The sequence below is a fragment of the Sus scrofa genome, chromosome 12 (genome assembly GCF_000003025.6).
Source record: "Sus scrofa isolate TJ Tabasco breed Duroc chromosome 12, Sscrofa11.1, whole genome shotgun sequence".
Taxonomy (NCBI): Eukaryota; Metazoa; Chordata; class Mammalia; order Artiodactyla; family Suidae; genus Sus; species Sus scrofa.
In genome coordinates this window covers 48,146,347-48,172,565 of record NC_010454.4, presented here as the reverse complement: position 1 = coordinate 48,172,565, position 26,219 = coordinate 48,146,347, and the positions used below count along the sequence as shown (strand labels likewise).

Below are 26,219 nucleotides of genomic sequence, written 5' to 3'. Positions count from 1 at the left end.
GGCGAAGAGAGCTGCTAGGTCCGGGGTCCTTGGTTACTGCTTTATTGCTGTTTGGTTCGAGTATAGAAAATGGAAGCGGCTCTGGAAGAGCCTGTGTACAAGGTAGGAAATAATACAAACGAGGAGGAGGGAGCTAAAGAGACCACGTTCCAGCCCAGCCCAGCCTGGGCTCGGGGTGGGGGGCCACCCGGGGCGCATGCAATAAATATGGTCCGGGGCCCCAGGGAAGGGAGGAGGGACCACCGCGAGAGTGGTGGGAGACTGGGTAGGCCAGGGCCGCCTCAGCCCTCTGACTCCAGAGGGAGGGAAGGGTTGGCCCTGGGGCTAGTGCCACTTGTGCAAAATGAGGAACTTCACATTATCAGTCCCGGGGCGGGCGGGGGGCGGGGGCGGGGGGGCCCTCCGGCCGGCTCAGTCCCCTCCCCGCTCCCCAGCTCTGCCCGACGCTCCGACCCCAGCAGGGAGATTCACAGTGAGAATGGGTGTAGTCGCAAGGGCCGGAGGTAGGGCTGGGAGCGCCCCAACAGTGACACCCCTCCCCCCAAGAGCAGCACGGAGCCGAGGGAGGGGGCCAACGAACCACAGGAAGAGGCGGAGAAGGGCCAGGGGTCTCCTTTGGTCAAAGCTGATATCAAAAATATAAATCTCCCGTCCCCCATCCCACCCCCGTCCCGGGGTTTCCCCCCACCCCCACCCCGGGCTAAGGCACAAAGCAGTGAGGCCAGGTGAGGCCGCAGCGAGGTGTGGCCGTCGCCCCTGCGGCGACGCTGCCGCTGCTACGAGAGTCGTCCGGGCGCGGGGTGCCTGCCTGCCTGCCTGCCTGCCTGCCTGCCTGCTGGTGGCCGCCGCCGCCGCTCCCTGGGGGCGCGGACCCGGGCCGCGCGGCGGCGGCGGCGGCGGCGGCGACAAGGCGGGCGGACGAGAGGCGCTCTAGGTGGGGGAGAAACGGTCGATGGTCCGGCCGTCGGGGCCGGCGGCCAGGTGCGCGCCCTGGCTCAGTACCTCCGCCGCCTTGTCGGGGCTGAGGCCCAGCTCCGCTGTGAACTTGGCGAGCGGGTAGAGGCTCTCGAGCGCCACCTTCGGGTCGTGCAGGAAGTGCGTGGTCTGGGCCAGCAGCTCGGCCGCGGCCGCCTTGTCCTGCTGCTTCAGGCTCAGCTGTTCAGCCGTGAGGCGCGCCACCGCAAAGACGCCCTCGGGGAAGTCGAGCTTGCCCTTGCCGTCGGGGCCGGGGACGCCGGGGAGCGCCCCCAGGCCCGCCAGCGCCCCGGCCGCTCCCGCCGCGCCACCCACGGCGTGCATTTTCATGTGGCTGATGAGGTTGCGTTGCTGGGCGAACTTGCCACCGCACACCTGGCATTCGTAGGGCTTCTCGCCGGAGTGGATGCGCATGTGCTCGGTGAGGCGGTACTGACGCGTGAAGCGCATGCCGCACGCGTCGCACGCGAAGGGCTTGAGGCCCAGGTGGCTGCGCATGTGGCGCGTCATGGTCCCGCGCTGCGTGAACTTCTTCCCGCAGATGGTGCACGGATAGGGCCGGGTCAGCCAGTGCGTCTTCTCGTGCTGCCGTAGCGTGGCCGGGTCTTTGTAGCTTTTGTCGCACGACGCGCAGCGGTACGGCCGCAGCAGCTCACCCAAGCCCCCCGGAGCCCCCGCGACTTTGTCCCCACTGCCTCCAAAAGGGGGCCCGAGGCCGGCGGCCCCCGCAGCCACCTCGGCCGCTTCGGCCCTGCCGTACAGCGCCGCCTCCTCCTCCTCCACGTGCGCCTCCACGTGCGCGTTCAGCTGCTCCGAGCTGGGGAAGCCCTTTCCGCAAGGGATGCACACGTACAGGTTGTCACCGAAGCTCTCGGGCTCGCCGTAGGCCAGGTGCGGGCACGGGTAGCCCTCGAGGTGGCCCGCGGGCGGGCTCGGGTCCTCGCTGCTGCCCGTCTCCTCGCTGCTGCTCTTGTAGTCGTCGCCGTCGCCGCCTGCGCCAGGCCCGTCCAGGCTGCCGGGGTAACGCGGCGGCGGCGCCAGGCCGAGCGGGGGCCCCCCGGGCGAGGCGGCCGGGTCCCCGCCGCGCTCCTCGCAACGCTCGCTGGGGGAGCCGCGCTCGCGGCCCAGGTCGTCGCCGTAGCTGCCCAGGCCTGGCTCGTGCTTCATCCAGCGATAGAGGAGGCTGGGCCCGTCGGGGCGGCCGGGGGGCTCGGGTCCCGGGCTGCCACTGCCGCGGAACGGGTCCGGAGGCGGTCCGGCCTCCTCCAGCTTCTGGAAGGGCAGCGGCGGCAGCGGTGGAAGGGCGAGCGGCGGCTCCTTGTAGGCTGCGGGGCCGGCGCTGGGAGGGCTGTCTGGGCGCGGGGGCAGTTCGCGCTCGCCCGGCGGCCGCTCGGGGGGCGCGGAGCCCGGCGGGCTTTTCTTGGACAGGTCCAGGCCACAGAGCGGGGAGCAGCGGCGCTCGGGGGCGCACAGCGCGGCGGCCGGGCCGGGGCCCGAGGCGTACAGCTCGGCGCAGTGCGTGTTCACCGCGGCCTCGGGGCCCGACGGCGGCTCGGCGGTGGGCGGCGGCGGAGGCCCGGCCGGGGACGAGTAGCAGGTCTGGATGACGGGCGTGGCGGCCCGCAGGCCCCGGCCCGGCCTCCCGTAGGGCGCGTAGCCGCCGCCGCCGCCGCCGCCGCCCCGCAGGTGGCAGTACTTGCCGTGGCGCTTGAGGCGCTTCTTGCACAGCGCCACGAGGTCGGGGATTTGCAGGTAGCTGGCGGCGGCCAGCACGGCGCCCAGGCTCGGCTCGGCCCCCGGAGCCACCGCCGCCGCCGCCGCGGCCTCTGCGCCGTCAGCCAGACGGCCGGTGTAGATGAAGTCCAGCACCAGGCGGAACACGGCCGGGCTCACCATGTCATGATCCAGGTTGAGCAGGTTGTCATGCACCACCAGGGACTTGAGGTAGGCGCTGCTGGCCGCCAGCACATTCTTGTGCGCGCGGAAGAGGGCGTTCTGCACCACGATGATCACGTCGCACAAGAAGCCCTTGGTGCGCTGGTTGTTGAGCTGCAGCAGCAGCTGCCTCGAGTGGCCGGGAGCCTCCATCGTGTCCAGCATCGTCTGCCCAGCACAATCTCCTGCAGGGACACACACCGGCCGGGTCAGAGCCGCAGCCAGCCCTCGCCGCCTGCACCCAGCCCGGCGCTTCTCCCCTCCACTTCCCCTTCCCCTCAGCTGGGCAGGGGCATCGAGCACCGCGGCCTGGGCGCTGGCGGAGGATCCGCGGCCTCTGGGAGTGGGAGCCTGGGCCGGCCGGCCCGGACCAGGAGAAGGAGTCGAGACTGGCTGGTGGAGAAGAGGCCAGGCTGGCCTGCGCCCCCGGGCCCGGATGCCGCCAGGCGCACGGCCTGGGTTCTGGGGGCTTCTGAGGAGAAAGCTGTTGGTGCGAAGTCACCCTTTGGGAAACAGTTACCCGATTTGAGGAAAATGTCCGCTTCAGGAAAAGTCATTCAAGGCCGAGAAGTTTGCCCAAGTGGGATATAAGGGAGCCGCGTAAAAAAGCGCCTCCCGCCTCGGGAGAAGTTGCCCCAGTTGGGGAAGTGGTCCGTAGGAGGGGAGCGCGGTGCCCGTCGTGGCGCCGCCCTGGCCGGGGGCTGTCAGGCCCTCTCCGTTGGGCCCCGGGCGGCGGCCGGCGCGCGGGGAGCGGAGGCAGCGGCTGCCGTGGCGGGCAGAGCACGAAGGCCGGCCCGGCGCGGGGAGGGCGTTATATCGGGGCAGGAGGCTGAGGCAGGAAGCAGGTGGGGGGAGGGGGGAGCCACGCAGCTCCCAGGGGAGGGAGGGGGCAGCGCCCCGGGCGGGCACGGCGCACAGCCGGCTGCGGCCCTGACCCTGGCTGCGCCCCACCCGCGTCCCGGCCCTGGCCTCGGCCTCCTCTCTGCATTCGCCGGCCCGGCGCCTCCCTCCGCAGCTCCCCTCGGCCCCTTCTCCACGGGAACTCCGCCGCCCCAAACTTGGGGAAAAGTTTCCCAACTTCGGGCTGGCCGGGAGGAGCGCGCCAGGCCCCGTGCCTCGGTCGCAGCTTTTCCTCTCGGCCCCCAATTTCGGCAGAGCCAGGCGCTGCCGGGCCTGAACCGAGCCCAGAACTCCCCGGCCGTCCGCTGCCCGCCCGACCCTTCTCCCCGCCTGGCCCGCAGGGCCTCGCGGCCCGTTACCTGAGGCCGCAGCCCAGCCGGGCTTCCCTCCCGGCGGCGGTGGCAGCTCCTTGCCGGCGCCCCACCCGCCCCGCTGCCAGGCGCCGCGCTGTGCCAGGGCAGCGCCCCTGCCAGCCCCGCCCGCCAGCTCCCCTTCCCTTCCCCTCGCCTCTGCAACCCATGTGCGGGCAGAGCCGGGCCCGGGCCGCTGACCCCGCCATGAACCCGGCGCAGAGTAGCGTCCCGGCGGTCCTGAGTTCTCTAGGAGCGACACCCGGAGCCCTGAACGCCAGCCGCGTTGGGGCGCCCGCGCCGGAGGATGCGCCCGAGGCGGCCAGCGCGCGAGGACCGGGCGTGTCCGGGTCCCCTGTCCCTCCCGGTCCCCAGCCCGAGGACCCACCTGGGGGGCATGTCGGAAGCCCCGGGCCCGGCTGCCGGCGGATCCAGGGGGGACGTGGCTGCGCTGCGCTGCCCTCCGCCCTCCGGGCCCCCGGTCGGTCTGTCCTGCTGGTCCGTCCTCCCCGCGTCCTGGTCGCGTCTCAGCCCCGCTGCTCTTTCCGCACACTCTTATCTGGAGCGGCCCGGGCCGGCAGGCGCCGCTGCAGCTATGGCGCCACCTCGCGGCGAGACTTGGCGCGGCACAGCCGCGACCTCCCTCCTGCGCACCTGGGCTGGAGGATCGCAGATGCAGGGCTGGCGGAGGCGGGGGCGGGGGGGGCTGTTCGCAGGTTCAGCCTCCCAGATGTGCCCATCTGGAGACCCAAGCCTCGGACCTGCGAGCCCCACAAGCCTCGGGATTTTGAGCTGAATGATCCCATGTACATATTTCTAAATTCTCAAATTGCCCCAATTCAGAGAAGTCTTGCCCACAAGGAGGAGACTCTGGTGAAAGTAGATGGTGTAAGAGAGGTTCCGAAAATCCTAAGGAAGAAAAAGATAGACAAGATAGTAGGGTACCCCCTAGATATTCCTGGGTGGGACTGTCCGTTTGTACCCACCCACCCCCTCAACACACCCTCCCTCACTCAACCCTGTGGGTATGGTATGCACAGAATAAACCCATCTGCACCCAGATCCTCTCTAGGCATTGACACTCGAAGGCGCTCATGTTTGCATACACACCTGCCCCCTTACGAAGTCCCGGCTTTCTGGCATACTCAGGGGGCTGCCATGTAGAGCCCTCTGTGACCTGGGCAGAAGTGGTACCCAAACAGTGCACGCTGAACTTGCATATCTCTGGAGGGACCCCAGGATGTGTGACAGGGGAACGGCTGGACAGAGCCTCTTGGGTGGTCCCGCAGAAGAGACCTAAGCTCCCAGATACCCTGTGCGAGCCATTTTTGAGGTACGCGCAACGGTCTTACAGCAGGGCCTGGAGCCCAGGATCCCCCGCAGGGTCCTGCACCCCCAAGTGAAGGCCCATTTCCTGCAGGTGACGCCCCTTCTAGGAGGGAGGGGACCCCTGCACTGGTGAGCGGGCAGTGGCACAGCTACTCCGGAAGTGTACCGCGCCGCCCCGCCATCACGCCAGGCCTGAAGCCAACGCCTGCGTGGCTGAGTGGATCTCCTCAACCCACGCTCCGCCTCCTCCCCGCACCTCCTGACCCCCGCCCACACGTGGAGGGTGGGAGTGGGTTCCGAGAAAGCCTGCAGCTTTTGATTGGCTGTGCCTCCCTCAGCCGCGGCGCACGAGAAGATGGGGCGCAGAGTTACCATAGTAACCGATGAGGTTCGCCCAGATCGCGTCTCTCCGAGGCCTTGGAGAGCTTAGCAACCGTGCAGGACCGCTGGGCGGTGGGGACGGCGCTCGCCGCACCCCCGCGCTGCCCTCCGCCCCCACGCCCCCGCCAGAGGTAGTGGCTGAGTCATTCATTGAAGAGCCGCCCGCGCGGTCGCTCGCAGTCCCAGACAGACACCAAGGTCTCGGGCGCCCCCCAGAGGCTCCCTTTCCTATACAGGCAACTACATGGCCTTGGGACCAGGCGGCGGCTCCTGGTCCCCAAAGGTTATTTTGACCCCCACTGCTTCCTGAGTCTGCCCTCACCCTGTTTCCACTCCTTGTTCTGGGTCTATCTTATCCCAGTCCTCTGCTCCGACTCCCCCACAACCCTGCTCCGGGGTCCTAAGGAAGTATGAGTTTCCAGGAATGAAAATGGGCTCCGGAGCTGTCAGCTTCTACGGGAGATGGACCTCGACATCTCTCTCTTTTTTTTTTTTGTCTTTTTAGGGCCCCACCCGCGGCATACGGAGCTTCCCAGGCTAGGGTTCCAACTGGAGCGGTAGCTGCCAGCCTACACCACAGCTCACAGCAACACCAGATCCTTAACCCACTGAGTGAGGCCAGGGATGGAACCTGCGTCCTCAAGGATACTAGTCAAATTCGTTTCGGATGAGCCACAATGGGAACTCCGGACCTAGACATTTTGCCGGAGGGATGTGCTATGCACTGAGGTGGAAAGTGTATGGAGAACTGCTGGGAGGCAGGAAGGTGCCTGAGAAGTGCTCTTAGATCTGGGCTTCTGTGGATGAATAGAAGTTCTCTCCCCAGCAGGAAGGCATTACTGGAGAAGAGAAGCAGCTGGACAAAGGATGGAAGTGAAAAATGGAATTCTAGGAGGCTAGACCCCAAAGGGTATGCAGGACCTCTTTGATCCCATTTCTGCTGTAATCTTTTATCTCCCTGATGGGGCCAGATCCTAGCCCTGCGAGGGTCCACTCAACCCCCTCTCTTGTTTAGTGGAGTCTGTCCACTGAGGCCCCACCCCAGGGTCCCCTGTGCCCAAAGCTATTTTCTTCAACAGTTCCCAGATTCCTATTCCCCGGGTTAATTCACTGCCCCAGCCCCTCCCCTCAAGCTGTCTTTACATCAGAACTGCCCCAGCCTAGCTGCCCTCCTGTGGACTTCACACTTCTTGACCTTTCCTTCCCTCCCTATTGCCACTGCCCTGGCCTGGTGTTGGACCCTTCCCACCCACCCCCCACCCTGATCTAGCTCCTTTCTCTGAACGCACTCCCCTTCCCCGTTTAAAACTTTCTTCAATTGCTCAATTGATGGAGCTAGGCTGGGCCAGGATCATTCTTTTCCCTGGCTCTTGTCCAGAACGATGCCCGCCCCCCCCACGGCATGGGCTCTTGCTGCCAATTCTGACCTCTGGGAACTTTTTTTTTTTTTTTTTTGGTCTTTTTAGGGTCTCACCCGTGGCATATGGAGGTTCCCAAGCTAAGGGTCAAATCACAACTGTAACTGCTGGCCTACACCACAGTCACAGAAACTCAGTACCCAAGCCGTGTTTGCAGCCTACACCACAGCTCACAGCAACGCATGATCCTTAACCCACTGAGCAAGGCCAGGGATTGAACCTGAGTCCTCATGGATGCTAGTCGTGTTCGTTAACTGCTGAGCCACGACGGGAACTCTAACCTTCAGGAACTCCTCCGGCAAGTGGTCTCTGCCCTGGTACCCCCTGGAGACTCTTCTCTGCTAAGCTGCTGAGCCCTTGGTCTCCTTGCTCATTATCACCCCCATATGAGTTCTGCCACTGTCTATCAGTCCACAAATGGATCCTAAACGCAGTTTGCTGCACGCCAGGCTCTGAGACTGGCCCTGTGGACCAGCTTTCCTCTCCTCCACCTGCTGAGGCTTCCTCTTCCAGTCTCCCCTTTCTCCTGCCACCTTTTCCCCAAATCCCCCACAGAGGACCCGCTTGCTCTTTTCTGGGGAGTCCAAGCCACCCTCTCAACTTTTCTGCCTTCCCTTGGGTCTCCAGATCCTTTCTGGTACCTGGACCCACACTGGGCCTTTCCTTCCAGGTTCAGCCTCCTTCTACAGTCTTCCAGACCCATGGGCTCCTCTTCCTCATGTCCCCGACTTTGAGGAACTAAATGCTGCCCTAGGCCCCTCTGAAGGTCCAGTTTCCTCTCTTGCTCCCCCCTCCCCGATGACCACTCCGCAGTGGGCTTGCGGCGTATAAGGCCGCTGAGGGTTATCTTGTGACGTCACAGGGCCGTCGAGTCCAGGAACTGAGGAGTGGGAATAGGGGCTACTGGATGAGGACCTTGGAAGGCCAGGCGGGGGTGGGGTTGCGCCCTCAAGTGTCCCAGAGCGAATAAACAATCCCCCCTCCCCGCAGAGTTCCCCCGCCGGCCCCCAGCCCGCAGTTCCGGAAAGTTAACCCCTTATAGACCGCTACGGGGGGCGCGGGCTCCCCCACCCGGTTCCTGCTTCCGCGCTCCCTCCTCTCCCTCCCAGCTCACCGTCGCCTCGGTCCCCACCCCCACCCCCCCGCCTCGCCACTATAAATAGCCCCTCTTCCCGTTTCCTAAATTCCCTGCTGACGTCGGCAACGCGTCAGTGTGTAGGAGCCGCGGCCGCATGAATGAGCCGCCGCACGAGTACTACGCGCGCCTATAAAAGCCGCCGCGCCAGCCTGGCTGCGGGAGGCGAGCGGGCGCGGGCGCAACACAGCCGACAGGTAAGTGGGACTGATCGACCGACGGGCGACAGATGGACCGATGCACGGACATAGACTGGAGGGCAAGGAGGAGACCGGCAGGCTGAAGGTTGGAGGGCCCCTACGGGTGGGGTTGGGGACAAGGTGGAGGGGACGTGGGTCCCTTAGCAGCTGCTGGAGCCAGAGCCAGAGGCGTACACAGAACCCTGAGCAGCACCTGCCTGAGCCCAGATGGAGACGCAGCCACTTCGGAGGAGCATCGAACAGAGGACGGACCTCAGAGACCCCGCGGCTTTTCCTGGGAGCTCCTGCGCCATCCTCCCAGGAAAGTGGGACGAAGGTGCTGGCGCTCCAGGAGACGCGCCCCCTCCTCCCCACCCCGCAGCGCGGTGACTCAGCCTCGCTGGCCCGGGTCTGCTGAGCTAGGGCGCCGGCGAAGAACAGACGCCCACCTGCCCCCTGCCCGGCCACAGCTCTCTCCCGACCCCCTTCCCCTCATTCAGCGTGGGCGCCCCCGCCGCGCCCCGTCGGGCTGGTCCCTCTGCGCCCCCGACTTCCCGCCTCTGTGCGCTAGGAGCTGTCCTCTCAGGACCAGGCGGGGGCGGGGTCTTGGCCGGACAGCCCCGCCCCACCCCCATCGACCTCCATCCACCCACCCCCGCCGCCGCCGGAAGTGCCTCTCCACAGGGACATCCTTGACGTCACAGGGTTTTGACGTCAAGAGCCGCGTGCCTGTCCGCGAGCTCTGGGGCGGAAAGAGGCCTGGAAACGCGGGGGAGGAAGAGCAGTGGTGCCCCCAGCTGCGGGAGATGGAGCCACCACGCCCGGGCAGCGCGCCGGCACCTTGGCTCTAGACTGCTTACTGCCCGGGCCGCCCTCAGTAACAGTCTCCAGTCACGGCCACCGACGCCTGGCCCCGCCCCAGGACCGCGGACCCGGCCACCAGCCGCGCCCCCGGCCCATCAGTCCCCCAGGGTCCCTCAGCCCCGCGCTTGCTACCCGCGCCGCCGCTGTCCGCGGTGCTGATCCAAGGCCGGCACCTACAATGGGCCATCCCGTCCCCTGTCCCCAGGGGCTGCTGAGGGGCGGGCTGCCCACAGGCACATCGCACAGCCCCAGGAGCCAGCGCCCAGTCCCTGCCGAGCACGCAGCCCCCTGCCCGCGCCGCCGCCCCCCACCCCCACCCCCACCCCGCGGTCCTGACGTCAGCCTGACTAGAGCTGCCGCCCTGGTGCCGTCAGCAGCGCGCGCCCCGCCCCCGCGTCTCCAGGGCAACCGTGGCTTTCGATTGTTACTGTGGGAACCGGAGGTAACAGTCTACAGCCATGGTCGCCCCGCAGCACGCCCACGCGCCGCGCCGCGCAGCACGCCGCCAGCCCGGGATGGGGGAGATGCCTAGCAGGAGGAAGCGGAGGCGGCGAGTCGAGAGCCGATGTGCCTGCGGGGGTGGCGGGAGGTTCGGTGCAGGGAGGCGGTCTACTCCCGGGTCTGACTGCCGGGCGTCCACTGAAGCAAAGAAGCAAGAACAGTCTGCAGAGAATGCCTGCCTGTCCGCCTCAGTGACCGTCCGGTCCTCCCAGCCGAGGTACTGCAGCCAAGGGATGGCGAGAGAAGGGGTAGTCCTGGGATTTGGGTTCTTTTTATATCCTCGTGGGAGGGAGGCTGCTGGGACCTGGGAAAATGTTTGCTTCCTGGGGACCGAAGAGGGTAGACGGTGGAGTTTACCTAAATGCGCCGGGACCTTATTCTTCCAGGAACCCCTAGCTGAGTAGGCAGAGGGTAACCCTTGAACCCATTTCCTGATGGAAGCACAGCCTCCTCTCACTCCTCTTCCCTCTCTTTCTCCCTCTGAGGCTTGAAGGATAAGAAGGGTCCCCAACCCTCAGGAAGTCAATGGGATTGTAAAGTTAATCTGTCCCTAAACCACTGTCTGAACTATCACGGTCCTCATCTCAATCTATTTCTAGGTACTGAATTCCAGTTAGACACAGTGTCTCAAATTAGCCCTAAGAGAAAGAGTAAATATCAGAGAGGCTGAAGTCCTGTTGTTCCTGTGAAGAATAAGCAATGACTTCTTCAAAAACGTTCTCTGTCACCTGTCACCATCATTACCCACTGCAGGGGCTGACTACTGGATATTAGGTCCCTGGACAGTGTTGGGAATTGTTAATACCACCCAGCCCTGCCACCCATTTAATCCAATTTTTCTTTACTTCCCATACGCCCTCCTTCTCAGAACTACTTCTAAAGCAGTTGTTGCTGGTTTCCCAGCTGATCAACGCCCACATTGTCTTTCTCCTACCCAAGGACACCGAGGTCTTAGATTAAAATGCACTTGATTCTGGAATCCAGTGGACATCTGTGGGCGGACTGTAGTCTGTGAAGGTGGGAGTACTGCCCTGCGAAGCAGAGGTCCAACCTGGCTTCATCATCAGCTGGTTATTAGGAGGCCATGTTGTCTCTGAGCCTTCTGTAAAATGAGACGAGAATCCCTTCTTTTCAGCAGGCCTGTTGTGAAGATGAGATAAGATCATGTAAGTAAAAACCTTTGAAAACTGCAGAATGCTATTTTGTTCTTACGTATTCTCTTAGGCTACTATGTCCTAGTAAGGGGGTGGAGGGTGGTACTGGGGAGACCCCAGCTCTGGGCACTTAGAATGGAAACAGGAGGAGTTCCCGTTGTGGCGCAGTGGTTAACGAATCCGACTAGGAACCATGAGGTTGCGGGTTCGGTCCCTGTCCTTGCTCAGTGGGTTAACGATCCGGCGTTGCCGTGAGCTGTGGTGTAGGTTGCAGACGCGGCTCGGATCCCGCGTTGCTGTGGCTCTGGCGTAGGCCGGTGGCTACAGCTCCGATTGGACCCCTAGCCTGGGAACCTCCATATGCCGCGAGAGCGGCCCAAGAAATAGCAAAAAGACAAAAAAAAAAAAAAAAAAAAAAAAAAAAGAATGGAAACAGGAGAAGGGGGCACATCTCTCTGAGCAGAAGCTCAGGAACTGGGGCTGTTGAGGGTTCTTTGCTAAGGGATTCTCTCTCCGAGGAGCTTTAGGAACTAAGGTGGAGTGAGAGGTAGAAAAGAGAAATGGTAGGGATGTTTTGAAAAGAAGTGACAAAGTGTTTGGCAGTTTGAACCCATCTGGAGAAGGTTGTCGTGGGGGTCAGGGGGCAGAGGACTGACTGTACAACGTTAAGACTTTTTCAATATCTTGGGAATCATTTAGGGCATCACACTGCTAACCTATTTTATGGATTAGAAAAGTGAGGCCCACCCAGGACAAGTAGTTCAGCGGTAATGAATGGTGGCCCTCTGCTCATCTTCTATGAAGCAGCAGAGAAAACCATGTCTAGTAAGGGTCCAGAATTTTGAGTTCTTGGATCTGAATTCAACTTTGGGTAAGTTACTTAGCCTCTCTGTTCCTGTTTGCTCAGTTGTAGAATTAGATTAATAATAGTATCTACCTCAAGAAGTTGTGAGATTAAACTAGGTAACTTTAAAGCTTCTGCTTAGCACGTCTGGCATAGTTAGCACTCAATAAATGGTCTTCCTTTTCCTATTCTCCAGAACTTAATCTCCTTAGCTGAACATGTTAGACCAATGGTTCTTAAGTGGAGAGCCTGTTCCCTCCTTAGTGGAGTATATGAGAATCACACTTTACCAGAGACTTGCAACTACTCTCTACAGCAGTGGTTTTCAAGTATTTAATGCATGAGAATAACCAGAGATTGTCAAAATGCAGATTCCTGGAGTTCCTGCTGTGACACAGAAGGCTAAGAACCCAACTGCAATGGCTTGGGTAGCCCTGGGGGTGAGGGTTCGATCCTGACAGGGAACTTCAGTATACCACTGGAGCAGCCATAAGAAATGCACTCAGTAGGTCTGGAGTTGGCCCCAGGAATCCAAGTTTTGTGGGGCTTTTTTCCTTTCTTTTTTTTTTTTGCTGAGCCCACAGAATGTGCAAGTTCCTGGGCCAGGGATCAAACCAGCACCAGAGCAGCAACGTGGGCCACTGCAGTGACAGTGCCAGATCCTTAACCTGCTGTCACTGAGGGAACTCCCAGGAATCCAAGTTTTAACATGATCGTGTAGCAAATGGTCCATGGGATCTGTGTGTAGAGTAGGGGGATAAGCCCCTCAAGATTCCCCATTGCTCCTGGAGGGCTTGATGGGAGGCGACATGTCTCACTTGCTGGGAACCCAGTGGACCACATGTTTCCTTCCAGTTCTGACATTTTGATTCTCTGCAGAATTCTCACCTCCTCACTCTGTTCCATCAGACACTGCTCTGGTCTTCACCTGCACCCTTCTAACTTTAAACCCTGCCTCAAACTTCATTCCCCAAATGTCTTTCCCTCTCTCCTTTACTCCTCCCAGTAATTCCAAATAGCAACTGTGGTGGTGCAGGTTGTGTCACTTTCACCTCCTGGGGCCTTGCTCAAGGGGGAAGGCTGCCACTGGCAGGAGGGCATGTGAGCCCTTAACTGAGACCCACTCAGTGCATTCCATTACAAACTATTTCCAGAGAAGCCAGGAATCCAAATTTTTGTGTGAAATTCCCAGATTTTTAAATATCATAGACCCAATTTTTTCTAAAATGCCATGGGCCAAATCCAACAGGTCTGTAGCGGTAATTCAGTCCATTTCAGAGTCTCCTCCTTTTGCCAAGGAAGAGACTCCTTTAAAACACCAAGAGCAAGGCTGGGGCAGACTGGAGCAAGGGAGAACTTTCCTCCCACCCCCACTTTCTGCTGTAACAGCCCCAAACTGAGGAACTGGGTCTGTCTGGGCAGGTAACTCCAATTTTTTTTTTTTTTTTAAACAGCTGCTATCTGTAGTGAAGAATTCAGAATTTCAGGTAATTTAAGGCTATTAGTTTGGTTGTCTCAGGATGGGCTAGAATATTTATGCTGTATCCCCTAATCCAATTTCCTGCTCAATTACTAAACTCCTTGAGGGCAGCCATGCCTCTTGAGGGCCAGACAGGGCCTGTTGCAGTGTTCCAGAAAAGGAACAAACTGGTGAGTCTGCAGAGGCAGAGTGGGGATGGAGGCTTTGATAGTGGAGGAAATAGTGAAAGTGAGTAGTCTCTAGGATGTCTAGGAACAGAGAAGAGCACTTTCAGACCACGTGGGCTGCTTAGGCCTTGGCTGTGATCACTACAGGGTAGCATCAATCTCAGGAACTCTGCGAATGGGGTCAAGTTTGGGAAAAGGTCGCTTCTGTGCCGTCTGGCTTCCATCCAAGGTTGGGCACCATCCTACCCTTCAAGCTCAGTGTTGAGAGGGGCAAAGACACTTATGGTAGAGAAAGGAGGGGACACAGGAAGCCAGGGTTTGACAGGCCAACACACACCTCTTTGCGATGAGAACTGAGAAAGCCTAAACTGAGTGTGGCTCAGGCAGAGCTCTGCCAGGTGATTTCTTCCCCAAGCTTCGCAGATGTACCTTCTTCCCTGCCTCATCCCCAAGGCCTCCTTTCCTTCAGCTTGGAATTCCACTAAAAATGTCTTAAGTGTCTATGTGCACACGAGCTTGTCCTGGAGCTTCGTAACCTGAAACACCACCCTGCGTGGTGCTGCCTTGGAGGCTGTATGGATGGCCAGGAATCCAGACTTTTAGAATTTTTAAGAATTTTTTTTGGCTGCTCCTGTGTGGCTCTCGGAAGTTCCTGGGCCCAGGATCAAACCTGCACCACAGTAATGACCTGAGCCCCAACAGTGACAAAACTGGATCCTTAAACTGTTGCACCACCAGGGAACTCCCAGACTTAAAAAAAATAAAACAGGCTTTCCTGTATCAGGAAAAAAGATGCTCAAAATCCAATCACCACTTTATTGTGTGGCAGTCACAGTGCTTGCCAGTCTCTGCCTTTCCTGGGCCACCCTCTACTCATCCAGGGCTCCACTGACCTTTTTCATGTTTGAATATCAGATGCTGAGGTCAAAGTCCATTAGGGTCTCCTAAGCCCCTTCTCGAGTGCAGAGCTGGACTTGTATAATTTGATACTTGTCTCTTGATTAGTGATGGTGAGGAGCACTAACAGCAGTGGAGGCCCCAGGTAGGGGACAGTGGGGGAGGGCAGAGATGATAAAGGCTGCACCAAGGTCATGTGTCCCCACTGGGGGTGGGGGTGGAGAGGGTATGCAGAGCCAAAGGTTTTGTTGATCTTTACTCTGAGAACTGGTCCAAGAACTTGAGGTAGGCCTGGCGCTGAGGTGCTGCGGCTGGAATGAAGTGGCCCCCCGAGTGGGTGAGGGTGATAGCTCCAGCGAACCGGCTACACAGCTGCATGCTCTCCTGAGAGGGGATGACGCGGTCGGTGTCCCCAAAAACATGGAGCGAAGGCAATGACAAGGGGCCCTGCAGGATGGGTTCCTTGAGGCCAAGACCCCGGGGACAGAAGCCAGACACCAGGATGATAAACCGGGGCAAAGGGAAGCGGGGATCTCCAGCTTGTCCAAGAGCACACACAAGGGCTGCTAGCGCGGCCCCCTGGCTGAAACCAAGGATCCCATCAAAAGGCCCCAGTTTCTTCAGTGCCTGTGCCACCGTTCCCAGGGCTTCCTCCAGACCTCGGCACACGGTGGGCTCTTCCAGAGCTGAGAAAACGTCAGCCTCCTGTTCTGAAAACCACCAACCTCGAGGCTGCTCCTCCGCAGGGCAGGGCCCTAAAGGGGAGAGAACAGAGTTAGGGCAGGGGGGGAATCCTGGGGAAAGATATGAGGAAGGGAGTGAGGGAGGGTTTGGGAATGAGAGGGAAAGAGAGGCGGCTCAGGTAGAGAAAAAAGTCTGGAGATAATGAGGCGGGGAGCTGACTGAGCCGGAGGGGAGACAGAGGTCACACTGGGAGGGCCAGGCTGGAGTGTGAGGAGGCGCTGGAATGCGAGAGGTGGGCAAAGAGAAGTGGGAATGGGGCAGGACTGAGGAGGGGAGGGACAGGGTGGCGGTATGCGGACAGGTTTTACAGGGACAAGGCAAGACAGAGATGACTCGGGACGCATTTCCGGGCGGGGACCTGCTCACCGGCGTCTAGCCCGGCGCCCTCGGAGCTCGCTGTGTCCAAGACCGGGTGCGGGCCGCTGAGGCACACGAGCTCGGCGCGGCCCCGCAGCGCTTTCCGCAACGCTCCGGTCTTCTCGCGGAAGCCCCGCTCGCTCTGCCGGAAGCCCGCCAAGCACAGGACCCGCAAAGGCGACCGCGCGGCCATAATGCGCGGCAGGCGCCAGAGGGGCCGGAAACGGCCTTTCCCCGAGCGGAAGTCGAACACGAAGGGCGGGACCCAACGCCTGCACCACCCAGGAGGTGGGCCTCAGAGGGAGAGGTTGTTGGCATGGCAACCGGGAAGAGGGTGTGGCGCGGCCAGAGCTGGGGTGGGTACCTGGGGCCAAGGAGCGTCTCAGGGAGCGAGCGGCGCCACCTTCTCGTCCCTGCAGCTGCAAGCATCGCAAGCCCCGGCTGGAGAGGGGCGCGCGGACCCCTCCTGCACCTGAGGTCGTAGACTTTGGTCAGGGTCCCGCTGGTGAGCCGTCCCCCAGCCCGCTGCGGTGCATTTTCCGTAGCGGCCGCAGGGTGGCGGCTTCGCCTCACGTCTCCAGGGAGGCGGTCAATGCCTGGCCACGCCCAGGCCTCTCCGCCCTGCGTGGGATCCCTTCCTACCTCTTCCAGCGCCAGCCGGCCCGCGGCTTGGAGTGGCCGCTCCCGCCCGTGGTTCACCGTCCATGGCCCCAAGGAGCTGCCAGCGTAGAAGTCCATGGGGTAGGGTTGCTGCCAGGAAATGTCCCTCAGGGCCACTGCCGCCTTGGAGAGGAAAACGGGACAGTAACATTTGCCAACATCTTTCTATGCAGGATTATTTAATTCAATCTTTAGGGTGGACTTGCAAGGCCGTATTATCCCCATAGCACAGAAAGGAAACGTAAGGTTCAGAGAGGGGAAGGGCCTTACCATACAGCTAGGAAGTGGCTCAGCTGTAACCAAGTGCTGCCCACCCACCCCACCCCACTGGGATCCCTCCCTCCCTCGACAGAACCAAGTACAAAGTCCACCCTCTCCCAGGGATTTTCAAAACTTAAAGTTACCTCATAGGGTGTGAGCAGCGGCTTGGGGAAAGCTGTGCCCCAGTCAATGGAGAGGCGTGGACATGCCACCTGCACCCACCTGGGAAGGGAAATCAGGTCAGATCCACAGAGGGGGGACACCCCTTTCCCGGGCAGCATGCTCAAGAACATGACTGTATCCCCAAAACATCCAGTGAATGCTTAACATTAATTCTAAAGAAAAGACTGTCCCTGCTGTTTAGAGTTCCTTTCATGGCTCAGTGGTTAACGAACCCAACTGCATGAGGACTCAGGTTCGATTCCTGGTCTGGCCTCAGTAGATTAACGATCTGGCATCGCCCTGAGCTGCAGATGCTGCGTGGATCCCATGCTGCTGTGGCTGTGATTAGGCCAGCAGCTACAGCTCCAATTCCATCCCTAGCCTGGGGACTTCCATATGTCGCAGATACAGCCCTAAAAAGACTTAAAAAAAAAAAAACAAAACAAACAAACAAAAAAAAACCCACACAACAGTGTTGCTTGCTTTCTTCTGCTTCCTCCACTGACCATGAGCTTTCTAAAGGAAGGGCTTGGGCAGTTTATTTGTAATAGTATCCCCAGAATCAAACTCCAGTGATTCCACCTGAAGAGTGCAGGTGCTAACCACCCCTCAGAGACTCATCTTGTGACTGATGCTGCCATTGCCTGTGAGCTCCCAAGCCAGACAAAGTAGGCATGACCCATAGCCAAAGGCAGCCCCTGCTGGACGAGTGCTCTTTCATGACCACGGAAGCAATCCCCCCAACTCCAGCCTTCTGTAGGTGCTGGGCAGGACCCAGATTCTAAGCTTCTTCACCCAGAGTCATACAGCTAGATAGGTAAGGTGGGGAAACGTACACATCCACCTCAGGAAGAAGGCTAAGTTTGCTGGGGAAGATCTCAGAGAGCAGCAGCCTCACGAAGGGAAATCCCAAGGCCCGAAGTCGAGATTCCAGGTGCTGTTGGGAGAGGCAGGAAAGCTGGGGTCCTCATGATCAAGCAGCCAAGGCTAAATCCCTCAGCCTACTGATTTTCCCAACTGGGTTTCCAGTTAGTTTCCTCCTCGAGAGGCCATCCCGAGTCCTCTGACCTCCAGAATCTTGGGACTGCCCTGGCGGCCCAAAGTGCCCAGGATAAGGCCCCAGGATTTAGCTGAGCGGGCAGTGGCTATGGCTTCTTGGCGGTTGGCCTGCATGCGCTGGTGGTCATAGTGCTCTCTGGACAGGATTTTGCTGTATGGGTCATATCTGGAAAAGAAGAAGCTGTCAGGGTCACAGTGACAGCCACTCACACAGCTCCCTGAGTCGGCCCCTTGGTCTCTTGGCCCTTTAGGCTCTATGCAGACAATTAGGAACAGAAGCAAGAGCAGGACTGTCATTGGGAAGATCAGGCCCACAGCTGGAGCAGGCAAGAGTGGGAGAGGGGGGAGTTCCCACTGTGGCTCAGTAGGTTAGGAACTTGACATAGTGTCTGTGAGGATGTGGGTCTGATCCCTGGCCTTGCTCAGTGGGTTAAGAATCCAGCGTTGCTAGGTGAAGCTCAGATCTGGTGTTGCTGTGGCTGTGGTGTAGGCTGGCAGCTGCAGCTCCAATTCGACCCCTTGTCTGCCACAGGTGCGGCCATAACAACGAAGGGAAAAAAAAAAAAAAAAGACTGGGAGAGGTTCTGGGATCTCTGTGTGAATCCAGAGGATGGGCAGGTGCTGTGCAGCGGCAGCCCTGGGTCTGATACTCAGATATGGGACCCAAGTGCCTCAGATCCTTAGGGCTAAGGGCTATAAAGCAGCCAAGGAATGAGCAAGTTTCAGCTGACTGAGGGCCTCAGTGGCAGGAAATCCCACGCCCTTCCCAGCTGGTCAGCCCAGCTTAGCCCATACCGATAAGCAGGGACACTGGGGTTGGCAATCATGACAGATTCCAGATGGAAGCGGCCGTCTCCGAGGTACCTGCAGGGGGTAGAAAGGGGGCAGTCAGTGTGGGGTGGGGCACCGGAGGACTGAATTCTCAGCTGGCTGTGCTGCTGAATGTGAACTGGGACGAGTCATCATTCTCACCGCCCCCCAACCCCCACCCCAGGCCTAGGTTTTCTCACGAGTAAAATAAAGAGCTTGAATTAGACCTTTAAGGCCCTTCTGTTACGTGACAGAGAATCTAGGGACTGTGCCCCTCCCACTCCAACCTTCTGAGAGAAGAGTAACGGGACAGCCAAGGCCACAGAAAGGCTCTAGAGATCCTAACTTGGAGGTGGGGGGACAGATCCTCCCTCACCTGGCTCAATATAATGTGGGAAGTAGTGTTGAGGGTGTCATCTAGCCGTAAATGAGCTTTCAGGGTACACACTGGCTACTCTCTGCCCCAACAAGCTCTTGGGTCTGGTTACTGAGTTGTAATAATAGCCACTGTTTACTGGGCCTGTGCCTTCTGTGTCCCCAGCCTGGGCTAAACACCTGACATGTAGGTGTTTCACTCAGTCCTATCAGGTAATCCTCCAAGCAACCCATCGTATCCCCTTTTCACAAAAGATACAAGTGAGGTTCAGGGGTGTTAAGAAATTTGCCCAGGAATTCCCATCGTGGCTTGGTGGTTAACGAATCTGACTAGGAACCAGGAGGTTGCGGGTTCGATCCCTGGCCTTGCTCAGTGGGTTAAGGATCTGGCGTTGCCATGAGCTGTGGTGGAGATCGCAGAAGTGGCTTGGATCCCTCGCTGCAGTGGCTGTAGCGAAGGTCGGTGGTTATAGCTCCAATGAGACCCCTAGCCTGGGAACCTAAATATGCCACAGGAGCGGTCCTAGAAAAGGCAAAAAGAAAAAAAAAAGAAATTTGCCCAAAGTCACACAGCTGTTAAGCCGTCTATCTGGGACTTGACCATAGGCTTAACCACCAGCTGTACTAAACAGGCCCTGGGAGACGTAATCCCTAACTGGACCTTCCCAGACCCCGGAGGGGCCAGAGCATAAAAGACAATCAATCTGCATAGCAGCTCCTTCTCTCTTGCAGACCACTCTGATCTTTGATGAATGGCCAACACTCAAGGTGTCCCTCCCTCCAACACACACTTAAAAGCCCCCAAGGGTAGGCATCGATGAGCTCAAGAGTTATGCAGGCACAGGCACGGGGGAATGCCCCACAGGGAGCAGAGCTGCCAGTCTGGGCTGGGGAGGGCTCTCAGGTGAGCCTGTCTAGGGGCACGGGGTGTCCTGTGTGGATGCAGCAAGGCCTGTGGGACCAACATCCGCAGGCTCGGAGGTGGGGCTGAGTCAGGGGAGTGGCCCTCCCTCCTTCCCTGCCATTAGCGGGGAATGGGGCTCCCCTCCCCAGTCTCAGCCGGGGGAGCTGTCGGCTCTGAGGCTGGCTGCATTCACACAACATTAAGCATTTCCATTACCTAAAATAATTAGGCGGCAGGAGACACGCTGCTCCTGCTTGTTAGCTGTCCGGATGCTAAATTAATGGGGCTGCAGCCTGGGCGTGCCCATCCATCTTCTCCAATTATATTCCCACCATGTCTAACCCACCCTCATTCCCCCCAACAGCCCGGATTCCCGCCCCACCCTGGGCATAGCCTTCTAGATGTTGGACAGAGCACTGGAGAGGGATACAGGAACCCTGAAACCCTATGTGGTCCCTATTGTGCAGGGTGACCTTGAGCAAATGGCTAAGAAGCTTCACACTGGGTTTCCTTTTCTGGATGAGGAACTTCAGGCCCCTCTAAGGGGATACCTCCTATGTCTCTACGATTGGTCCCCCATTTTTCACTTACACAACAGCCTCCACCTCCTTGGGTAGGCGGGGGGATGTGCAGCCCAGAATCTCCCCAGGGGACAGGGGCTTGCACTGTGGGACACTCACACGATACTCAGCTTTCAGCTCTTGGGCAACCGCCTGTAGGGATAATGAGGAAAGGGAAGTGGATGAGGAGGGAGAGCCAAGTCCAGAAGACCGGCCGGGAGCACTTGACCTGGGATCCAGGAAGAACCTGGTTGCTATCTGTCCACTCACCTGCAAGGTGGACACAAACTGAATGGTGCTGACCAGAGCAAGGGCACTGGCTGGGGGAAAGGTGAGGCGGATAGAGTCCAGTAGGTGCGTGGTGTCTATCCGGATGTCCACAAAGACGTACAGCACCCGGAAGTCTTGGGTGGAGGTGTCCATGGGAACTGGGAGGAGGAAAGAGTTCAGGAGATGCTGTTTGGGAAGGCAGGAGGGGCAGCCCAGGTCTCTGAGCAGCCAGGACCAGTAGCTTGCTTCAGCCTGAGGGTGGAAGGAGGGGTTAGGGGAGATTGGGGGTGGGGGTGGAGGTCATAGGTCCCTTTGAAGCTTCTTTTCTGTCACTTGGCTGGGTACCCAGCCTGCTCTACAGCAGCCTGTCAAACACTAGCATCTGGGACAGCGGCATGGTTTCCAAGGCAACCAGATCCAAAGGAAAGATCCACCTGCAGAGCAGGAAGGCCAAGGCCATCCCAGAAACCAGAAGAGACCTCGTGTCTGCAAGTAGGACAAGGCGCTGTGATGGAGATTATGGTCCAGTCCTGCCTCCCTGCCAAGCCCTGCCAGCCCCTGGTGTCCGGGCCCACCCTACCCAGGCAGCTGTGGCCATAGTGCACCAGGAAGTCAGCTCCCAGGGCCCTTGCGGTAAAGTCATCCACACAGCAAGCCCCGTAGGTCACATCACCCATCACCATCACTTCGGCTTCTGTGAACCTGTGGGGGTGGGAATAATAGGACAGTGACACAAGGACTGAGGTGGCAGGGAGACCTAACTGTGTGGAGGGATCTCAGGGCCCAGCTCCACTCTCCCTAGCTCTCCCAATTCCTTGGGTTGGCAGCTGCCACTTCTGCCAACAGAGTAGGAGTGGCCCAGCTGCTACCTCCCCCAGGCCTGGCAGTCGCTCCTGGAACTGTAGCTGTATAAGGACGGTCTCTGCAGCACCCTGTTCCCTCTGCCCAGGCTCAGAGTGCAAGAAGGACCCCCAACCCTCAGCCTGGCATATACGGGTCAAACACCGATGGCCGATGCCCTGACTCATGCCACCCAGAGCAATGAGCACACAGACACACACAGGCAAAGGCCCCCGCTCCCGCCCTAGTTCTGCAGTGTGCGGGCATGCACGCGTGGACACTCACAGCCTCCCTGTCGCCCAGACCCCCTGCTACCTCCCCACCCTTAGTCAGGGCCCTCTGTGACCAGGATGGGGAGGACCCATGAACAGCTCCCCCACAGCACATGGCTCACCCACACGCCTCATGCATCAGGAAGAGTGGGCTCTGGCCAGCACATTGCCATGGGATCTGCTGCCAGGCCTGAATCACTGGGGGATGGGAGTGGGTGGGAAGACCCCACACCCCCTGAACTCACCACAGGAATGGGGCCAGAGGACCAGCTCTTCCCTGAGACCCACTCCTGGGGCATAGAGTCTGGCTCAGTGACTGGGGGGGGTCCTCCCCATTCCTCTCCTGGGGGTGCGGCAGGAAAGCTGAGCTGCTGCCAGGCAGTCCCCTCACCCCATCCCCAAATCAGGCTGTGCACAGAAGCAGATTATTCACCTCCTTAGAATGCAGCCCAGGCGTCTGAGTCAGCCAGAGCACTTAATTTTTTATAGATTAAAATGTATGCAAATTGGCCCGAGCCCCAGAGAGCATCCCCAAGGGGCAAGAGGGTGGGAGCAGGGAAGTGAGTCTGTGGCAGCGGGCTGAGGAGGGGGTGGGGGTAGGGCAGCAGCAGGGAAGTGGGAGGTTCCCATCACGAGATGACCTCCCCTTTCTTCCTTCGCCCTCCCTCCCAGGCCTGTGCTGGTTCCAGATGGCTGCGCACTCACCCCCCTCCCAAGGATGGCTCATTGTATTGAAGAAACTTCAACGAGGGAGGTAGAGGAACTGAATACCATCTCTTATGTGCTTCTCCCTCTGCCAAGTCCTTCCTTGCCCTCCTCCCCCAAATGTGCCAGAGAAAAAGTTTCCCCCAGCCAGACCCCAAGCGGACCACCCAGCCCACTCCAGGGTCAACTCTGAGCTTTTTCCTCAGGCCCCGCCACCTGCTCTGGGCCCAACTTGGAAGATACTAGAATTGACTCAATCCTCCCAATTTTTTTTTTTTTTTTTTTGGTGGAGGGCATATTATAGAGGCAAGCAGGGATCCCAGCAGGCTAGTTTAGTTTGGGTTTTTCCCTTGATGTGTGTCCCTTGGGAAGGGACATGGCAAGGCGGAGGTTCAGCAGGAAAAAATGATGCCAACGGGCAGAGCTGTACTGGACGTGGGGAAGGTCTTGGTTCAGGCCCAAGCCTCACCTTCCAAGATATCCACAATGGTACAGGCGAAGAGGAGGAGGCCTTCAGGCATTTGTAAGGCCACTGCAAGACAGAGCAGAGATATGAGAGCAGAGGGATGGGGATGCTGCCCCTGGCTGGGCCTCCCCCCACCCCGCCCACAAACCCAGCTCAAAGCTTAGGGCTCACCTTTCTTGGCCTGGGCCTGCTGGATCCTCCAGATGGTCTTGGGAATCTCAAAGTTATAGTTGGAAGGCAGGACTTGGATGGCTGCCTGCAGCTGGGGGTTGTTCAGGATCTCGGAAGGGATCTGATTGGCCAGGCGGCTCCGAGGGGCTCGACCTAGGATGAATGCAAGGCCTGAGTCAGCGCCTGGCCTAAACCACAGCCAGATCTGACTGAGCTGTTATATCACCACCCAAGTTTAAGGCCCAGATCCCAGATGTCAAAGGGATTGACTGGTCACGCTTCTTCCCCACTGAGTTCATCCTGAAGTTGGAAAGGCAACCCATGAAGGAGGAAATCTACATAACTAATTTCCCTATTATGAGATTATTGGGAATTAAGGACTCAAGTCCATGAATGGGGTGTGCCTCATCCCTTACCTCAGGAGAGTAGAGCTGACTCAACTGAAGGACAAACAGGAAGAAAAGTCCATACAACTGCTCCTTGATAAAGAGCAATCCTGAGGAAAACCCAAGAGCCCAGCTAGCCCAACCAGTCTGTGAAAATGTCCCTTTGCCCTGGCCCCTGAGAATGCCTTGAAGTTCTGAGATCCTGGATATGAGATCTATCAGCAAACTATTACAAGTACTAACTTAAAAGTCTGCTTTCCTGGAGTTTCCGCTGTGGTGCAATGCGATTGGCGTTGTCTATGCAGTGCCAAGGATGCAGGTTTGATGCCAGGCCTGACACAGTAGGTTAAAGGATACAGTGTTGCTGCACATGGAGCTGCAGCATAGGTTGCAACTGCAGCTCAGATTTGATCCCTGGCTCAGGAACTTCATGTGCCATGGGGCAGCCAAAAAAAGGAAAAAAAAAAGGCTGCCTTCCTGACTTGAGTCCAATTGACCATGTCTACACTGCTTAATTCCCTCTCATTTATTTATTTATTTGCTTTCTAATATATTTATTAACTATTTAGGACTTCCCATTGTGGCTCAGTGGTTAACGAATCTGACTAAGAACCAGGAGGTTGCGAGTTCGATCCCTGGCCTTGCTCAGTGGGTTAAGGATCCGGTGTTGCTGTGAGCTGTGGTGTAGGTTGCAGACGCGGCTCGGATCCCAAATTGCTGTGGCTGTGGCGTAGGTTGGCGGCTACAGCTCCAATTGGACCACTAGCCTGGGAACCTCTGTATGGCATGGGTGCATGCCTGTCTTTCCAACTTCAGGATGAAATCTCAGTGGGAAAGAAGGCCTGACCAGTCCCTTTGACATCGGGGATCTGGGCCTTAAACTTGGATGGTGATGCAACAGCTCAGTCAGTCAGACAAAAAGACAAAAAAAAACTTTTTATACTTCCACTTTTTTTTTACAATTTTTTTTTCTACTGTACAGCATGGTGACCCAGTTACATGTACACATACATGTACACATTCTATTTTCTCACATTCTCATGCTCCATCCTAAGTGACTAGACATAGTTCCCTCTCATTTAAAAGGGAAGTAAACACTATACAATTAACTGACATAAGTCCCCAAGTCCCAAGGTTCTACTCCACCTCCCACCCCAGTAAAGATGGAGAGAATATACGCTAGTCAGAACTATGGGCAAACAGGAAAGGACAGCCCATTAGTGGCTAGTAGTCTAGTGGGAACAAATGCAGGTACCCAAACAATGACAATCCGTTGATTAAAGAAAAAAACACTGTAGACCTTTAGCAAGGCTGCAGCCCTCAATCAGCATCCTACTACCCATAATTCAGTTTAGCCCAATCCCCAGTTCTCTCTTTAGGCACCAGACAGCTCTAGAATGTGACAAGGCGAGAAATGAATTTATTCAGCGAATTATTATTATTATTATTATTATTTATTTATTTATTTTGTCTTTTTGCCTTTTCTAGGGCCGCAACCGCGGCATATAGAGGTTCCCAGGCTAGAGGTCTAATCGGAACTACAGCCGCCGTCCTACGCCACAGCCACAGCAACGCGGGCTCCAAGCCCTGTCTTCGAACTACACCACAGCTCACGGCAACGCCGGATCCTTAACCCACTGAACAAGGGCAGGGCTCGAACCCGCAACCTCATGGTTCCTAGTCGGATTCGTTAACCACTGCACCACGACGGAACTCCTCAGCGAATTATTTATTGAGCCTGCACTATATGCCTAAACTTCTGCCAGGGATTCTGCCAGACCTGACACTTCAGCCCGGGGCTGGGGTGGGTGGGTGCAAGGGTGGTGGTAGTGATGGTTCAGTGGAGAACTAGAATGGCAGGCTAGAACTCTAAGTCCAGATTTAAAGGTTACCACTGCTATGATTTTTGTTCAGTTGTCTCAAAGGGCCGGTGTCTCTACTCCTGCCCCTCACAGAAGCTCCTCTGACAGGCTCAAGTCCCTTGTGTTGCTGGGGTGTGGGAGCTGCTAATTCTAGCAGCTCAATTCGTCCCAAGGGCCAGTAGGCGCCTCCTCCTTTATCACTTGGCTGTAACCTTCTGCTTACGTTAGTATTCTTCCGTAGACTGCGAGAGATCCCTGAGGGTAGGGCTGCAGTCAAGTCCATACACCTAGCACAGGCCAGCTGCAAGGGTCGGGTGAATGAAACCTTGCGCCTCTTCCCTGAAGCATTCTCCGAGGGCACGCTAGGGGAATGCCTGGCTCCCTCCCTCCCTGTCAGGTCCGTCCTATCCGTGAGTCTACAAGCGTCTGTCTGCCCGCCAAGGCAGGGAGGCAGCGTTTACGGCTTGAGGACTACGAGCTCCTAGGAGGGGCTGCTCCTGACCATGCCTTACGGCTACAAAAGAAGGGCCGGTCCCCCTGGGCTCCAGCGACAGCAGCCCGAAGGAAGTGACCGCGAGGCCTTCTGAGTCTGGCGCAGAAAGGCGCCGCTGCCGTTAAAGGGGGCTGGTCCTGTCCCTGACTTGGGGACCCTATGCCAAGATGCGAGGTCCAGAGGCCGCACCCGTGTAGTACCCACCTCTGCCCGGGCCGTTTCGGCCGCGGGGCTCTGTGGCCTCGGCCGCAACTAGCGCCGCCATCATCACCTGGCCCACGTTGGGACCAGAAAGACAGCACTAGAAGAACGCTGAGAGCGCAGACAAGCGCGATCGATCGCCGATCGGCCAG

The 26,219-nt window shown here is 58.5% G+C and overlaps 3 protein-coding genes and 2 non-coding genes across 9 annotated transcripts; 2 read left to right on the top strand and 3 right to left on the bottom strand.

Annotated features, from left to right (window-relative positions):
- Window positions 26–4,705, bottom strand: HIC1 (HIC ZBTB transcriptional repressor 1). Of its 2 annotated transcripts, none has more exons than XM_005669112.3 (2): window positions 4,549–4,705; window positions 26–3,095 (listed from the first exon to the last, which is right to left on the bottom strand). In XM_005669112.3, the coding sequence occupies exon 2, from the start codon at window positions 3,073–3,075 to the stop codon at window positions 931–933; it is 2,145 nt and encodes a 714-aa protein (XP_005669169.2). In that variant the 5' UTR covers window positions 3,076–3,095; window positions 4,549–4,705; the 3' UTR covers window positions 26–930. The 2 variants fall into 2 exon arrangements, with proteins under 2 accessions (XP_005669169.2, XP_003131872.2); XM_003131824.4 differs by lacking the exon at window positions 4,549–4,705 and adding an exon at window positions 3,431–4,535.
- MIR212 (microRNA 212) lies at window positions 9,431–9,512 on the top strand. Its single transcript, NR_128427.1, has one exon. It is a non-coding gene; the product is annotated as a microRNA 212 (primary transcript).
- MIR132 (microRNA 132) lies at window positions 9,864–9,941 on the top strand. Its single transcript, NR_128416.1, has one exon. It is a non-coding gene; the product is annotated as a microRNA 132 (primary transcript).
- On the bottom strand, window positions 10,792–15,967 carry OVCA2 (OVCA2, serine hydrolase domain containing). Of its 2 annotated transcripts, XR_002337309.1 has the most exons (3): window positions 15,620–15,967; window positions 14,506–15,264; window positions 10,792–11,107 (listed from the first exon to the last, which is right to left on the bottom strand). XR_002337309.1 is itself a non-coding variant. In XM_021067615.1 (2 exons), the coding sequence occupies exons 1-2, from the start codon at window positions 15,801–15,803 to the stop codon at window positions 14,765–14,767; spliced, it is 684 nt and encodes a 227-aa protein (XP_020923274.1). In that variant the 5' UTR covers window positions 15,804–15,967; the 3' UTR covers window positions 14,145–14,764. The 2 variants fall into 2 exon arrangements, 1 of the variants encoding a protein (XP_020923274.1); XM_021067615.1 differs by lacking the exon at window positions 10,792–11,107 and having other exon boundaries at window positions 14,145–15,264.
- Window positions 15,130–26,202, bottom strand: DPH1 (diphthamide biosynthesis 1). Of its 3 annotated transcripts, XM_021067606.1 has the most exons (13): window positions 26,071–26,202; window positions 23,126–23,278; window positions 22,959–23,020; window positions 21,252–21,375; window positions 20,672–20,829; window positions 20,433–20,554; window positions 18,548–18,616; window positions 17,762–17,918; window positions 17,530–17,630; window positions 16,675–16,753; window positions 16,253–16,393; window positions 15,975–16,082; window positions 15,130–15,264 (listed from the first exon to the last, which is right to left on the bottom strand). In XM_021067606.1, the coding sequence occupies exons 1-12, from the start codon at window positions 26,132–26,134 to the stop codon at window positions 15,993–15,995; spliced, it is 1,320 nt and encodes a 439-aa protein (XP_020923265.1). In that variant the 5' UTR covers window positions 26,135–26,202; the 3' UTR covers window positions 15,130–15,264; window positions 15,975–15,992. The 3 variants fall into 3 exon arrangements, with proteins under 3 accessions (XP_020923265.1, XP_020923266.1, XP_020923267.1); XM_021067607.1 differs by lacking the exon at window positions 26,071–26,202 and having other exon boundaries at window positions 21,252–21,373; window positions 22,958–23,020; window positions 23,126–23,198; XM_021067608.1 differs by lacking the exons at window positions 22,959–23,020; window positions 26,071–26,202 and having other exon boundaries at window positions 21,252–21,373; window positions 23,126–23,247.

Bases quoted from the DNA above. Each gene is read 5' to 3' on its own strand.
- OVCA2 (XM_021067615.1), bottom strand. From the start codon at position 15,803: ATGGCCGCGCGGTCGCCTTTGCGGGTCCTGTGCTTGGCGGGCTTCCGG. The intron at 15,265-15,619 runs GTGAGCAGGTCC...TCTCCCCTTTAG, and splicing joins GGGCGCCGGGCTAGACGCCG to GGCCCTGCCCTGCGGAGGAG.
- HIC1 (XM_003131824.4), bottom strand. From the start codon at position 3,467: ATGACTTTTCCTGAAGCGGACATTTTCCTCAAATCGG. The intron at 3,096-3,430 runs GTAACTGTTTCC...GTGTCCCTGCAG, and splicing joins GGACATTTTCCTCAAATCGG to GAGATTGTGCTGGGCAGACG.
- DPH1 (XM_021067606.1), bottom strand. From the start codon at position 26,134: ATGATGGCGGCGCTAGTTGCGGCCGAGGCCACAGAGCCCCGCGGCCGA. The intron at 20,830-21,251 runs GTAGGGTGGGCC...TCCTCCTCCCAG, and splicing joins CTATGGCCACAGCTGCCTGG to TTCCCATGGACACCTCCACC. The intron at 18,617-20,432 runs GTAAGTGAAAAA...TACCCCCTGCAG, and splicing joins AAGGAGGTGGAGGCTGTTGT to GTACCTCGGAGACGGCCGCT.